The 15,641-nt window shown below is 46.3% G+C and overlaps 1 protein-coding gene across 1 annotated transcript; it reads left to right on the top strand.

Moving 5' to 3' along the window:
- Nucleotides 1-1,583: 1,583 nt before the first annotated feature.
- On the top strand, nt 1,584-14,893 carry LOC309398523 (cytochrome P450 2W1-like; the record flags this gene model as incomplete). Its single annotated transcript, XM_081965489.1, has 9 exons — nt 1,584-1,781; nt 5,245-5,407; nt 6,425-6,574; nt 8,757-8,914; nt 10,078-10,251; nt 11,073-11,214; nt 12,634-12,818; nt 13,865-14,006; nt 14,582-14,893. The coding sequence occupies 9 exons, from the start codon at nt 1,584-1,586 to the stop codon at nt 14,770-14,772; spliced, it is 1,503 nt and encodes a 500-aa protein (XP_081821615.1). The 3' UTR covers nt 14,773-14,893.
- Nucleotides 14,894-15,641: the final 748 nt, after the last annotated feature.

Raw genomic sequence — 15,641 nt, 5'->3', positions numbered from 1 at the left:
CCTGGTCGTAGCACCTAACTGCAGAGAAGAAGTCAGAAGCCACCACCAACCTGCCAGGTGAAGAAAATCGACAGAAATATTAAGTTGAAGGGTTGAGACTGGCAGTGAAATCCACCCAGGTTTGTGACAAGCCATAACATTGCTGAAACCCCATATGGTCCATTCTTTATTTTATTTTTTATTTACTAGGAACATTTATATGACTGCCCAATATACTCACGGACATCTGGACAGCTTACAGATAGACAGTAAATAGCAATAGTGCTTAGACCTACAGGTATATACCGCCACATAGTGCTTTACAGCCCTCTCTAAGCGGTTTACAGAGTCAGCCTCTTGCCCCCAACAATCTGGGTCCTCATTTTACCAACCTCAGAAGGATGGAAGGTTGAGTCAACCTTGAGCCGGTCAGGATCGAACTCCAGGCTGTGAACATAATTGCCCTGCAATACTGCATTCTAATCAGAAGGAAAGAAAGGAAGGAAGGAAGGAAGGAAGGAAGGAAGGAAGGAAGGAAGGAAGGAAGGACCATAGTAGCACAGGTGTTAGAATGCAGTATTGCAGAGTGACTCTGCCCATTGCCAGCAGTTCGATCCTGCCCGGTTCCACCCTAACCCTTGAGCCTCGTGAGATTTGAACTGCCGAACTGCAGCTAGCAGTCAGCTGAAGTAGCCTGCAGTACTGCACTCTAACCACTGCACCGCCTTGCTCTAAAAAACCCAAATAGCAAACCGATTAAATCCCCCCAAGACACCCCAAGGACAACAATCAAACAAATTTGTTGATGGGTCCCCGTATCAACCAGGGCTCACCAAGACTATGTCTTCAGGGCCTTGAGAAAGGATGTGAAGATGTGCGCACATGTGCAGAGTTGCCAGGCAAAAGGAACAGCTAAAGAAGAGGGGTCGACTTGGGAGTAAGGCCGCAGGTGGAGGATGAATGTCTCCTCCCAGAGGGAATAAAAGAGGAGCGACAGGGGAGTGGAGTTTGCAGGAGACAATTAGTTCACTTCATTGGTTCGTGACTCTCCGAGACTCCTTGCCAAGTTTTGCAGATATCGGCCTGGCAGCTCTCCAAGCCAGAGAAGGTCTGTGACTGTAAATCCTCCCTCAAAAGACTTTGCTGGATGTGAATGAGAAGAATTCACAGCAAATTAATAAAAGAGGTTTTTTTTGTCGGGACCAGGAGTTTGCTTCAGGCTCTGGGGAAGCCTCAGTTAGCATTCTTGGCTGATAGATACTATCCTGTTTCCCTACTCATGATATCTCCATTGTGGACAATGTCCTTTGGCTCCTGAATTCCATCCAAAAACTATATGGGTCCAAAATGATAGTTTTGATGATTGCTTTACCTGCCTGACACACGGAGCTGGTAACTTAAAGCTGCTCCAATCACAAACTGCTTAAACCACATTCTCCAGAAGTGGTTAAAGAGGGTGGGGTTTAACAGTCTTCCCCTTCACATTATTTCTGCAGCCGGACTTATAAAGCTTAGCGCTGGCAAAGAATTTCAGCAAAGGAGCCAGCTGATGCCCAGGTGCCTTTCCGCCACACCTGGGCCAACATTTCGTTTCTCGTTTGCAAATGGCTCTGCTGAATTTCCTTTTTTCTTTCCCTGCGTCCGTCGTTCTGCTGCTTTTCCTGCTGCTTTTTGCATCTTCTTATTTACCGGCTCTCTTCGAAAAAACGTCTTTAAAGTTGCCGCCCGGCCCATGGCCGCTTCCCATCATCGGACACCTTCACTTGCTCGATTTTAAAAGGCAGGACAAGTCCTTGCTGAAGGTAGGAGAGAGAGGGTGGGGGGAGAGGGAGAGAGAGAGAGAAAGAGAGAGGGAGAGGAACAGGGAAAGAGAGAGGGAGGGAGAGAGAGAAAGGGAGAGAAGGGGGGAGAGAAGGAGAGGAGAGAGAGAGGAGAGAGAAGGAGAGAGAGGAGAGGAGAGAGAGAAGGAGAGAGAGGAAGAGAGAGAAAATGAGAGAGAAAGAGAAGGAAAGAAGGAAAGAGAGAAAAGGAGAGAAAAAGAGAGAGAAAGAAGAAGGGGGGAGAGAGAAAGAGAGGAGTGAAAGAAAGAAGGAGAGGGGAGAGAGACAGAGAAAGAGAAGGAAATAGAGAGTGAAGGAGAGAAGGAGAGAGGGGGAGAGAAAGAGAGAGGGAGAGAAAGAGAGAGAGGAAGAAGGAGAGAAGGGGAGAGAGAAGGAGAGAAGGGTAGTGAAGAGAGAAGGACAGAGAGACAGAAAGAGAAGGAAATAGAGAGAGGAGAGTGAAGGAGAGAAGGAGAGAGGGATGGGAGAGAAGGGGAGAGAGAGAGGAGGAGACAGAGAGACAGAGAAAGAGAGAAAGAGAAGGAAAGAGAGAGGAGAGAGAGGAGAGGGGAGGAGAGAGAAAGAGAAGGGGAGAGAGAAGGAGAAAAGGGGGAGAGAGGAGGAGACAGAGAGACTGAGAAAGAGAGAAAGAGAAGGGAAAAGAGAGAAAGAGAGAGAGAGAGAGAGAAAAGGAGGTCTGACAGGTACCCGGTGCAAATTCCAGAGTTTCCCCTTCTAAGGATGCTAAGATCTTTTTTCCCCCCTCCAGGATGCCTGGATTCCATGCTGCTCTGCCGGAATGCAGAATGTAGAATTCTGCCTAGGTTTCTTCGGTGTTTGCTTGAGCTGGGCGTCACGTTTTGCTTGGCGCAAGCATTTACAAGTGCTTTGTCCGTGCCAGTCTGTGTCACCTTTCTTTCGACTCTTGGCTTTGACATCCCTTAGAAGTGAATCCCTGGCTTGCCTCCTTGGGATTTAAAAATGAGGAACTTTTTTTCGTTTGTGTTTGTTTGTTAACTGAGCAGCAGTTAACAGGAGAGATGCAAATGCTGCTCATAGAAATAGCTACGAATACAATGCGGCTTAACATAAAATGCTGAGAATCCTTCTCTCGCTCCCCAAATTTGCACACAATTCTACTGACTTTGATGGCAGGTTAGGATGGGTGTTGTAGTCTATGACTTTTCTAGAAGGGAAGGGAAGGGAAGGGAAGGGAAGGGAAGGGAAGGGAGGAGAGGAGAAGAGAAGAGAAGAGAAGAGAAGAGAAGAGAAGAGAAGAGAAGAGAAGAGAAGAGAAGAGAAGAGAAGAGAAGAGAAGAGAAGAGAATGTAGAATAGAGTGGAGTGGAGTGGAGTGGAGTGGAGTGGAGTGGAGTGGAATGGAATGGAATGGAATAGAATAGAATAGAATAGAATAGAATAGAATAGAATAGAATAGAATAGAATAGAATAGAATAGAATAGAATAGAATAGAATAGAATGCTTCTTCAGCACTGGAATGATAATGGAGCGTTTCAAGCAAGAATGAACATAGCACATCTCTAGTGATTTACTAAAGATGCGGGTGAAGATGGGGGCCAGTTGGTTAGCACAAGCTTTTAAGCAAGGAGCATATATTTCGTGCTTTCGAACTGCTAGGTTGCCAGAAGCTGGGAGAAGTAACAGGAGCTCACTCCGTTATGCGGCGCTAGGGATTCGAACTGCCGAACTGCCGACCTTTCTGATCGACCAGCTCAGCATCTTAGCCCCTGAGCCATCATGTCCCTCATATTAAGTATATACATATACATATTAAGAAGGAGTATATATCATAGAATGCCAGGATAGGAATGGAGGTGTTTTTTTTTAGACTGAAACTGCTGGCAGAGCAAGAGAAAAATCTTTTTTAAGCTCAGCTTGGTCTATCAATGTTAGGTAGAGTGATTATCGGCTGATTCTGGCCATGCCACCGTGGGACATGTTAATACATATTTATTAACCCAAGAAAACCTTGTTTGCTCTTAAGAAAAAGGAGTGGATATCCTGCTTGGGAGCTGGAATCGAATAATCAGAATTGTTCTAAAGTTCAACGATTCCAAGGCAGAGGGTGACACTGTAAAGAGAGTAAACTACAAACCTTCCAATATTGACTTCTGAAAGTTGTTGGAAAGGGTGTGGCTTTTGCAAGCATGTGGACCTGTGTGCATTACACACAGAAATTCACACACACACTCCCGCACACCCAGAGAGTTCGGCTTGAAGAGACATCACGCTAAGTCCCCTGCCCTAGTTTCATAAACCGCATTGGGAATAAATAAACTTGTTTGTCGGAGCGCAAGGCTGGTGAATCGGGTGCCTTTAATTAGTCAGAATCGGAAAAAGTCCGTCCAGTTGGATTATAAACCTTGCAAATCTGTCTCAAATTAAGCCGAAGCATCCTCGATTCGGTGAGATCCTTCTGTGATTTATTTGACGGAGGCTCCTTTGGTAGATGGTAGGGGTGACACCGAAATATAATTTTATCGTGCTTTATTTACCTACATATTAAATGATTGTATTTTATTCCAATGTCATTTTCAAACTGTATTTTAATTCCAATTTTGTTTTAAATCGTACTTTATTCCAGTTTCGTTTTAAACTGTGTTTTATCCAATTCCCTTTTAAATTGTTTTTTTTTTTTTAATCAGATTTTAGTAATATTTTGTGTCTGGAACTCTGTACTTTGATTTGGCCCAAGGGCTAATCAATAAAATAAACTCTAATTGTTGATAGACCCCAAGATAAATCTCGCCATCATAGTGAAACTACTATTTCCTAATTTCTGAGAGTTGTATTGTTTAATCTCTGAGAGTTGCATTTTTTAATTTCTGAGGATTGCATTTTTTAAAAATGGCCCCTTGAGATATGGGCAGGGTAATCAATAAATCTCTGATTAGGGTTGGTCTCACAGCCAGACAGATGTTTAGACTGGATTCTTGGTATTTTGGTCCACCCCTGTCTTCCCAAGGAACTGGGCTAGACAGATGTGCGTGTTTGATGGTGTTACAGATATTGTCGGAGGATGTAAGCTGTTCCAAGCAAAACTGCCTTTTGCAATTGACCGATGGGGGATTTTGTCAATGCAGATGGTGTCCAAGGGATTCTCTAGATAATCAATTATTAGTATCATGGCTTGTCACACAATCACCCAGATGTTTAGACTGGATTTGACATCTTTGTCCATCTGTTGAGTCCTGGGAGAGGCAGATGTGGATGTTTAATAGCGTTATAGGTCCCATCGCAGGATGTAAGCTGTTCCAGGCAAAACTGCCCTCTGAAATTGACCAATGGGGGATTTGGTCAATGCCGATGGTGCTTCAAGTGCTTCTCCAGTTGGTTTGGGATTGCACCCAAGGCACCTGTGACTGTTGGGACTTCCTTTGCTCTCCTTTGACACAGTCATTCTATTTTTGTTGGCTCTCTTTCAGCTTGCGGAAAAATACGGGCCCGTCTTTACTCTCTATTTCGGGTTCAAGAAAGTGGTGGTGTTGACAGGCTACGAAGCAGTGAAGGATGCTCTTGTGAACTTCACCGAGGAGTTTGTGGACAGGCCTTCCATACCTATATTTGAGCAAATTCAGCATGGAAACGGTAAACACTTGCTGCCCCCATTCCCCAAAAGGAAAACTAAAACACAATGTACCTTCAAAACTGGTTACCCCGATCTTATTTCCTGGTAGAAATCAGCTTAAAAGCCCCTTTGAAGAACCTCAACAGATGTAGGATGCTGAACATTTCTGGGCAGGGTGGTATGCGGGAAAAGAGATAATAGGTAGACGGAATCTGTCCAGAAAGTTGGGCAGTTTCAATAATAGGACTTAAAGTTTCCAAGTTTGGGGACCCCTGCTCTAGAGCTTACTAAATACAATTCCTGGCATTGTTCAACAGCAGCTGAGCTGGGTTCGAGCTCCTGGGAGTTATAGTTTTGGTCAACGAGGGGAGAATCCCAATTTCCTGGCTACTCTTCCATTTGAATGACGTGTATCCAAGGTGTACCTTGGTTGACTTCTCATTTGAAATTTCTCCTTCTTCTTTGTGGACTTTGTGGTAGTCCTTGGTTCTCACAGAGCTGGGTTTATTTTCTTGCAATTGTTTGTGGAGTTTGTGTGCCTAAATTTCTTAAACTCCACGGGAACAGAAGGAAGCTGTAGGAGAAGAGCAGGCGGAACTGAGGGTGGAGTTAAGCATGTCATCAACTTAAAGTCCTTAAGCTGCCACAAGCAATGAAACCACACAAACCACAGTCTTCTTTAACAAGAGTTATTGATACGAAAGGGATAGTTTACCAGCAGGTCTGCAATGGAGCTAGTTCTTAGTAAAAACTCTTTTTGTCTTCTTGGATAATGTTTCTCAAACTTGGCAACTTTAAGAGGTGTGGACTTCAACTCCCAGAATTCTCCAGCCATTCAACTACTCTTGAATTCCATTTACCCTTCTCTGGTGCCAATGTAGTATTGAACTCTCGCTGACCAGATATCATATTGTGTATAGATTTGAATAAAACTTCCATGGGGCAGCTTCATGGATAGTCCTGATCCTTTGCCCTTCACAGTAACCCGGGAATATAAATACCTCTTCTTCAATCGTATCTTCTGCCTTCCCCAACAGGAGTTTTCTTCTCCACTGGAGAGCTATGGAGGGCTACCCGAAGATTTACGGTGTCCACCATGCGCAACCTTGGGATGGGGAAAAAACACATTGAGGAATGCATCCATGAAGAGCTCGGTTTTCTGATAGAGAATATTAACTCTTTCCAAGGTGAGTGTCACGTCCCCGTCAGAGTCTGAATCTGTGGGGGGAAGATGAGCTGGAACAAGAACTGATAAAGATGGAGACGTCGGCTCTGTTGTCTTTGGAGGAAACTGGGGAAGGGCAGAGTCAGTCCAGGCAAGGCTGTCCTGAATTAGTAAGGCTTGCAGACAGGGAGAGCTCAGGAGAAGAGCAAGGATCACCCCTTCCTGATCCGAGAACATGGAGAGAAGGGAGAAGGCGAGAATGACGCAGACTGAGCCAGCTATGAGGGAGGAGAGTGCCCCGCCCAAACGACAGTCTTCTTTAACAAGAGTTATTGATGCGAAAGGGATAGTTTACCAGCATGTCTGCAACAGAGCTATTTCTTAGTAAAAACTCTTTTTGTCTTCTTGGATAGTGTTTCTCAAACTTGGCAACTTTAAGAGGTGTGGACTTCAACTCCCAGAATTCTCCAGCAAGCCAGCATGGGGAATTCTGGGAGTTGAAGTCCACACGTCTTAAGGCTGCCAAGGTTGGGAAATACCATTCTAAGTTGTCAGAGCGAAGCCTTCATAACTCTCTCTAATGGTGCTTTTATGTCAAGCGGAGAACAGGTGCGGCTCTTCAGTGGTGATGGATGGGCTTACAGGTGTCTCTTTACTAAATCCTGAACAAGCGGTGAGAATCGAGCCTTAGAGGTCATGGGATAATGGAAGAAGGTCCAGGCAGAAGAAAGTTGTATACATTTTTCACCATGCCCTATGTGTAGTTGTGTGTGTAGTTCTCTACCAGATTGGCAGCTGCAAGATTAAACTATCCCCTTAGTGGTTTCTGTTATGTTATGTTGTTCTTTTGTGTTTTATGTTATGGGCGGTTTTTTCTTTTAGTCATTTTGCAGAGTTTGTATTTTCACCCAGCCTTGGGGCTGTTTTGCTCTACACAACATTGCTATGGTCCAAGCTGCAGTGTTTAAAAAAGGTTCTTCTTCTCCTCCTCCTCCTCCCTTTCTCCTCTTCCTCTCCTCCTTCTCCTCCTCCTTCTCCTCCTCCTCTTCTCCTTCTCCTCCCCTCCTCCTCCTCCCCTCCTCCCCTTCTCCTCTTCCTCTCCTCCTCCTCCTTCTCCTCCTCCTCCTTCTCCTTCCCTCCTCCTCCCCCTCCCCTCCTCCCCTTCTCCTCCTCTCCTTCTCCTTCTCTTCCTTCTCCTCCTCCTCCTCCTCCTCCTCCCCTTCTCCTCCTTCTCCTCCTCTTCTCCTTCTCCTCCTTTTCCTCTCCTCCTTTTCCTCTCCTCCCCTTCTCCTCCTTCTCCTCCTCTTCCTCTCCTTCTCCTTCTCCTTCTTCTCCTCCTCTTCTTCTCTTTAAAAAAGTCCATTATACTTTTATGTTTGTTCCCTCAGAAGCGCCTTGCAAATAACAGTGCGGGAAAATCGACAGTTAAATAACTTTTTTTTAAAGAGCAAACATCTTTTTATTGTTGTTCTCCAGCAATGCCAGAGTTGGATGATCAGATTTGAGGGAGCCTGAATAGGTCCTTAAATCGCAGGGTACAGACATAAACCCTAGGATTATGCAATTGAAGTAGGGGACAGATTTGCCCAGAATAACAGAGGTGGAAGGGACCTTGGAGGTCTTCTAGTCCACCCCCCTGCTCAAGCAGGAGACCCTCTACCATTTCAGACAAATGGTTGTCCAATATCTTCTTAAAAACTTCCAGTGTTGGAGCATTCACAGCTTCTGGAGGCAAGGTGTTCCACTGATTAATTGTTCTAGCTGTCAGGAAATTTCTCTTTAGTTCCGGGTTGCTTCTCTCCTTGATTAGTTTCCACCCATTGCTTCTTGTTCTACCCTCAGGTGCCTGGGAGAATAGCTTGACTCCCTCTTCTTTGGGGCAGCCCCCTGAGATATCAGAACACTGCTATCATAATCACCCCAAAGCTTCTCTTCCTTAGGCTAAGCACATCTAGTTTCCTTAACCATTCATCGTATGGTTTAGCCTCCATTCCCTTAACAGAATACAGAATAACCAAGTTGGAAGGGACCTTGGAGGTCTTCTAGTCCAACCCCCTGCTCAAGCAGAAAACCCTATACTATTTCAGACAAATGGCAGTCCAATCTTGCCTTAAAAAGCTCCAATGTTGGAGCCTTCCCAACTTCAGCTGTTTCCATGGATGCCAGTTATCCTCTCTCTCTCTCTCTCTCTCTTATTCTTGAAGGCGAACCTTTCGACTTGCGGACGTTCAACGCTGCTGCAACCAACATCACTTTTGTTCTGCTGTTCGGGGAACGGTTTGAGTACAAGGACCCGACTTTTGTCACCCTTCTAAGACTCATCGATGAGGTGATGTGTCTTCTGGGATCTCCCACTTTACATGTAAGCTGGTCTTGTCCCGGCGGTTCCTTTCTCTTCCCCAACACAAAGTCAAAAGCACGGCTGCGATTGCACCACGGAAATTGGCAACAGCTAAGTCACTTTGCCAAACCACGAACGCAAAATGCTTTGGTCTAATTTTAAGCAAGCAGGTTATTTACCTCAGATATTTTCCTGTTCTGACCGAGGTTTCCTGAGAGCAGGAAGCCAACTCCTGGTCCCCACAAAAACCCCTTTTATTAAACCACTGTGAATTCTTCTCATTCACATCCGACAAAGTCTTTCAAGGGAGGATTTACGGTCACAGACCTTCTCTGGCTTGGAGAGCTGCCAGGCAGTGTCGGAAACCAGAAGAGTTGATGTTCTGTTTTCCGGAGTGAGCATGTGTGCTGGCTAGCTGATCAGCGTGGCAGTAACTGGAAGATTTGCTGGCGGAAACCAGAAGTTCATTTTCCAAAACCCCTTTTATTAATTGACTGTGAATTCTTCTCATTCACATCCAGCAAAGTCTTTCAAGGGAGGATTTACGGTCACAGACCTTCTCTGGCTTGGAGAGCTGCCAGGCCGATCTCTGCAAAACTTGGCCAGGAGTCTTGGAGAGTCACAAACCAGTGAAGCGAACTAATGTTCTCCTGCAAACTCCACTCCCCTTTTGCTCCCCTTTTATTTCCTCTGGGAGGGGCCATTCACTGTCCACCTACGGCCTTACTCCCACGTCGACCCCTGTTCTTTAGCTGTTCCCTTCGTCTGGCAATTCTGCGCATGCGCACACTGGGAACAGGCTCCAGCTGTTCTTCTGCCTCACTGAATGTCTGACTCTGAAGGCAGCTGATAACTGGCATACGGCCCTGGCCCCCTCTCTGCCTCCGACACAGAGCCCTCCTCAGAGCCTTCCCCAGACTCCAGGACTGGCCCAGGTTCCTCCCCAACCCTCCTCCTCATCCGAGTCTGCTGCCAGCTCCACTGGCAGCTGGCAGTCCACAATAACAATGAAAAACAGATTGGAAAAAATTAGGGGGGGAATTATTAGAATGAGTTCGAATCAGCAAAAATCTGGCATCTGAAAACTCTGGATCTTAATTGTCTCCTTTGCAAGCCGAGATTCCTTCTCCTTCGTCTTTCTTATATTTCTCCCCTCTCCTTTTCCTGCTTTTGATCCTGACTAGCTGTTCAACTTCTATCCGTTCCTGGGATTTCTCTTCAAGGCTCACAAGACTTTGCTTCGGAGGATCGAAGACGTCCGAGTGATTATCCGGGATTACATCAAGAGCAGCAGGCAAGATCTCAACGGCAACAGCTTCAGGAGCTACACAGAAGCGCTGGTCTTCAAGCAGGAACAGGTGTGCCCGGGGCAAGGAACAAAGCTTATAAACAGGGTTTAGGGCAGCTGGATGCCATCCAAAAAGTCTAGATGGTGGTCCCATGGTGGGCATTGCCCATCCACACCATGTGGACTAACCTCTCAGATTTATTGATCTCATACGTCTGAACGACAGAGGAAAACAGAGGTAGACCCAGCATTTCCCCTTGGTTGGAACTAGGTATGTCTAGTTTAGCAAAAGGAGGACTAGGGGGGATATGATCACGGTTTTCCAATATTTGAGGGGCTGCCCCAGAGAAGAGGGGGTCAAGCTATTCTCCAAGGCACCCCAGGGCAGGACAAGAAGCAATGGGTGAAAACTAATCAAGGAGAGAAGCAACTTGGAACTAAGGAGAAATTTCCTGACAGCGAAGACAATTAATCAGTGGAACAGAAGTTGCCTCCAGAAGTTTGTCTGAAATGGGATAGGGTCTCCTGCTTGAGCAGTGGGTTGGACTAGAAGACCTCCAAGGTCCCTTCCGGCTCTGTCATTCTGTTATTTGACAAATGATGTAGGTTTTCAAGGGGGGAAAAAATCAAACAACTATTTATCCGGGATGTTATAAGGACTCCCATCTTACCCAGGGGTGGTGGACTAGAAGACCTCCAAGCTCCTTTCCATCCCTAACATCCCATAATTCTATGAGAATGTAATCTCTCTTTTGCCCCTTTCAGGAGAGAAGGAAATAGATGAACATTTGCCTGGTCTAGGTTGTGTCTATTTTCATTTGCCTTGCACAGTGCCAATCTTATGAGGTTTTGTGCCCATCCGCTCCTCTCTCCTCTCACCCCCTTTCCTAGGACATGAACAAAAACAAAAACCTTTTCCATGAGGACAATTTAATTGCGTCCATTCTGGATCTCGTCATGGCTGGGACAGAAACCACAGCCACAACTCTGCAATGGGCTGTCCTGCTGGCCATGAGGTATCCGGAGGTGCAAAGTGAGTTGTTGCTTTCTGCTGCTGCTGTTGTGGTGGTGGCGACGGTGGGGGTTCCACCCTTCTAGCATGCATAGGCGTCAGGGTACTATGGGGTGTGGATTCTCACGAAGTCCACGTCCTCAGTTCTCAGGGTTTGTTTGGGTGAAAAGAGGAGTGATCAACGGAACTCCCAAAAGCAGGGAACAAAGGACAAGTGAGAAAGACCATTTCACGGGGCCTGTCTTAGGAAATTAGAGAAGGGTTGTCTGGCTGTGAATTCAGCGGAAGGGAATGGATTGAAGCAAGGGAGGGACAAAGGGGATGGAGGGGAAGGGAAGATCTCTTAGAGGAAGGAGGGAGGGAAGGAAGGATGAAGGATAAGGAGGGAAGGAAGAAAGGAAGGAAAGAAAAAAAGGAAGGGGAAGGGAAGATCTCTTAGAGGAAGGAAAGAGGGAAGGAAGGAAGGAAGCAAAGAAAAAAGGAAGGGGAAGGGAAGATCTCTTAGAGGAAGGAAAGAGGGAAGGAAGGAAGGAAGCAAAGAAAAAAGGAAGGGGAAGGGAAGATCTCTTAGAGGAAGGAAGGAGGGAAGAAAGGAAAGAAGGAAAGAAGAAAGGGGAAGGGAAGATCTCTTAGAGCAGTGGTTCTCAACCTTCCCAATGCCGCAACCCTTTAATACAGTTCCTCATGTTGTGGTGACCCCCAACCATAAAATTATTTTTGTTGCTACTTCATAACTGTAATTTTGCAATTTTCTGATGGTCTTATGCGACCCCTATGAAAGGGTCGTTCGACCCCCCAAAGGGGTCCTGACCCACAGGTTGAGAACCACTGTCTTAGAGGAAGGAAGGAGGGAAGGAAGAAGGAAGGAAGGAAGGAAGAAGAATAAGGAAAGAAGGATGAAGGAAGGAAGGGGAAGGGAAGGAGGAGGGAAGAAAGGAAGGAAAAGGAAGGGAAGAAGGAAGGAAGGGAAGATTTCTTAGAGGAAGGAAGGAAGGATGGAGGATAAGGAAGGAAGAAGGGAAGGGAAGGAACATCTTCGTAGGTGAGATGTGACACTTTGCAAAGCATCTCACAGCTCCCGACCCCTGCATTAAAAAAAAAAAACAGCCTAACTTCAGAAAAAAGGGGTACCAAAACACTTAGAATAAAGCATGCATTCTATGCAGGGGAATTGGCTCGCCTGTTAATTACGAGCAAAACACGAGACCAGGAAGATATAAAAACCGGGGCTTAAAAAAACAAAACAGAGAACAAAATCATGTCGAAACGGGCTGGGGATTAAGTGGGGATGGAGGAGGAGGAGGAGGAGGAGGAGGAGGAGGAGGAGGAGGAGGGGGAGGGGGAGGAGGGGGAGGAGGAATGGTGTGAAATTGAAACGGACAGATTGGCTTTGCCCCGGACGGTGTTTGCTTTTCCCTTTTTTCGCTGGGTCGGCTTCAGGGAAGGTCCAGGAAGAGCTTGGGCAAGTGGTCAAGCCGGGCCACTGGGCCACCTACGAAGACCGACACCACCTGCCCTTCACCAACGCGGTGATCCACGAAGTGCAGCGTTTCATCACCCTTCTGCCCCATGTCCCAAGAAGCACCTCCGTGGACACCCATTTCCGTGGCTACTTCCTCCCCAAGGTAACTGCCTTTACAACCCTCTCTAAGTGCTTTACAGAGTCAGCCTCTTGCCCCCCAACAATCTGGCTCCTCATTTTACTGACCTCGTCAGAAGGACGGAAGGCTGAGTCAACCTGCAGCTGGTCCCTTCTGGGAGAGGGGGCGGTCTAGAAGCACAAATAAATTGAATTGAATTGAAATTGGTCAGGATCGAACTCCTGGCAGTGGGCAGAGTCAGTCTGCAATACCGCATTCTAACCACTGTATACCTTGAAAAGAAGGGAGGGAGGGAGGGAGGGAGGGAGGGAAGATGGAAGGAAGGAAGGAAGGAAGGAAGGTAGGAAGGAAGGTAGGAAGGAAGGAAGGAAAGAAGGAAGGAAGGAGGGGAATAGTACTTAGACTTATATACCGCTTCACAGTGTTTTCCAGCCCTCTCTAAGCCGTTTCCCCCAACAATCTGGGTCCTCATTTTACTGACCTCGGAAGGATGGAAGGCATAGATAAATAAATAAATAAATAAATAAATAGATAGGTAGATAGATAGATGGATGGATGGATGGATGGATAGATAGATAGATAGATAGATAGATAGATAGATAGATAGATAGATAGATAGATAGATAGAGCACTTAGACTTATATACCGCTTCACGGTGCTTTCCAGCCCTCTCTAAGTGGTTTACAGAGTCACCCTATTTGCCCCCAACAATCTGGGTCCTCATTTTACCCACCTCGGAAGGACGGAAGGATGAGTTGACCTTGAGCCGGTCAGGATCGAACTGCTGGTAGTGGGCAGAGTCAGCCTGCAATACTGCATTCTGACCACTATGCCACCATGGCTCGTAATTAATCCATAAAATCCCATTTGGATGGAAGTAGGTCTACCTAACTTTCCCCAGCTGGGGTTCTTCAAAATAGATGGGTCCACCCACCCCCAACCCGATCCCTGCTAAGGGATCCATATTTGTGAGTCCATCTTGACTCCAGTGACCCCACTTCCACCAGCTGAAAGAAGATTTGAGAGAGCTTTGAGGTTCCCGTTGTGATCTCCTCCTTCCGGTCCTCCAGGGCACCATGGTCATCCCATCACTGACTTCCGTCCTGCTTGACCAGAGCCAATGGGAAACCCCCCACGAGTTCAACCCCAACCACTTCCTGGATCCCAGCGGGAATTTCATCAAGAGAGATGCCTTCGTGCCTTATTCCTTAGGTAATGTAAGACCGTCCCGGAGACTTGGAGCGTTTGGGAGAGGTCCGGGTGCACCGGGGCAATCACTGCGGTGAAGAGAAGCTCCTTTCCTCGGGAGCTTTTCCTGCAAGGGTTGTGGTGCCGTTGCACAAAAGTTGTGTGTTGGGAAACTCTTCAGAATATCTTTTCCCAGTTTGGAAATTCCAACCCTTCTCCTCCTCCTCCTCCTCCTCCTCCTCCTCCTCCTCCTCCTCCTCCTCCTCCCCCTTCTTCCTCCTTCTTCCTCCTTTTCTTCCTCTTCTGCTCCTCCTCCTCCTTCTTTCTCTTCCTTTTCCTCTTCTTCCTTGTACTCTTCCCTTCCCCCTTCTTCTTCCTCTCCTCCTCCTCCTTCCTCTTATTCCTCCTTTTTCTCTTCTTCCTTGTACTCTTCCCTTCCCCTTCCTTCTTCCTCTCCTCCTCCTCTCCCTCTTCCTTCTCCCTCCTTCTTCTCCCTCACCTTCTTCTCCCTCCTCCTCCTTCTTTCTTCCTGTCCTCCTCCTTCTCCTCCCTTTCCTCTTCCTCTCCTCCTCCTCCTCCTTTCTCTCTTTTCTTAACAGGACGCAGGAACTGCATTGGCGAAAGTCTGGCCAAAATGGAGCTTTTCCTCTTCTTTACGGGCCTGATGCAGAAATTCACTTTCCGACCTCCGCCTGGGCTTACAGAAAGAGATTTGGACCTGAAGGTCCCCAAAACGACATTCACTCTAAGGCCGCAGCCGCAGCTGACCTGGGCCGTTCCCCAGGAGTGAAGAAAATGTTGCACGAGATGAAAGAAGGGGAAAGGACGTTCCTATATAGACTATACACTCTTTGTGTGCATATGTTTGTGTGCATATTTGTGTGTGCATAATCTATATCTATACATGTAAACCAATAGTGACATCCATTTTTTTTTACTAACGGTTCTGTGGGCGTGGCTTGGTGGGCGTGGTGTGGCTTGGTGGGCGTGGCAGGGGAAGGATACTGCAAAATCCCCATTCCCACCCCATTTTCGGGCCAGCCAGAAGTGGCATTTGCCACTTCTCCTAACTACTCAAAATTTCTGCTACCGGTTCTCCAGAACCTGCTGAATTTCACCCCTGATGTAAACTATATACATTTTAGGGCAGTGTTTCTCAAGTTTGACAACTTTAAGATGTTGCGGACTTCAACTCCCAGCCAGGACGCATCTTAAAGTTGCCAAGGTTGAAAAACATTGTGCTGGAATCTAATTCCATAGAAAGCTAGATTTAAAATTAAACTCAAAAGAGAATGGAAGAGAAATGTGCCACTTATTCATCTCTAGCATATGTATCTATCTTCTCATCTATCTCTATCTTTATATCTCATCTCTATCTCATCTCATATATCTTTCTCATCTATCTCTCATCTATCTATCTATCTATCCATCCATCCATCCATCCATCCATCCATCCATCCATCTATCCTATCTATCCAATCTATCCATCCATCCATCTATCTATCTATCTATCTATCTATCTATCTATCTATCTATCTATCTATCTATCTATCTATATCTATCTATCCAATCTATCCAATCTATCCATCCATCCATCCATCCATCCATCCATCCATCCATCCATCCATCCATCTATCTATCTATATCTATCTATCTATA

This window comes from Natrix helvetica (genome assembly GCF_964273705.1).
Source record: "Natrix helvetica genome assembly, chromosome: 13".
Classification (NCBI taxonomy): Eukaryota; Metazoa; Chordata; class Lepidosauria; order Squamata; family Natricidae; genus Natrix; species Natrix helvetica.
Note: the sequence above shows the minus strand (reverse complement) of the source record. Positions and strands in the feature narration are given on the sequence as shown.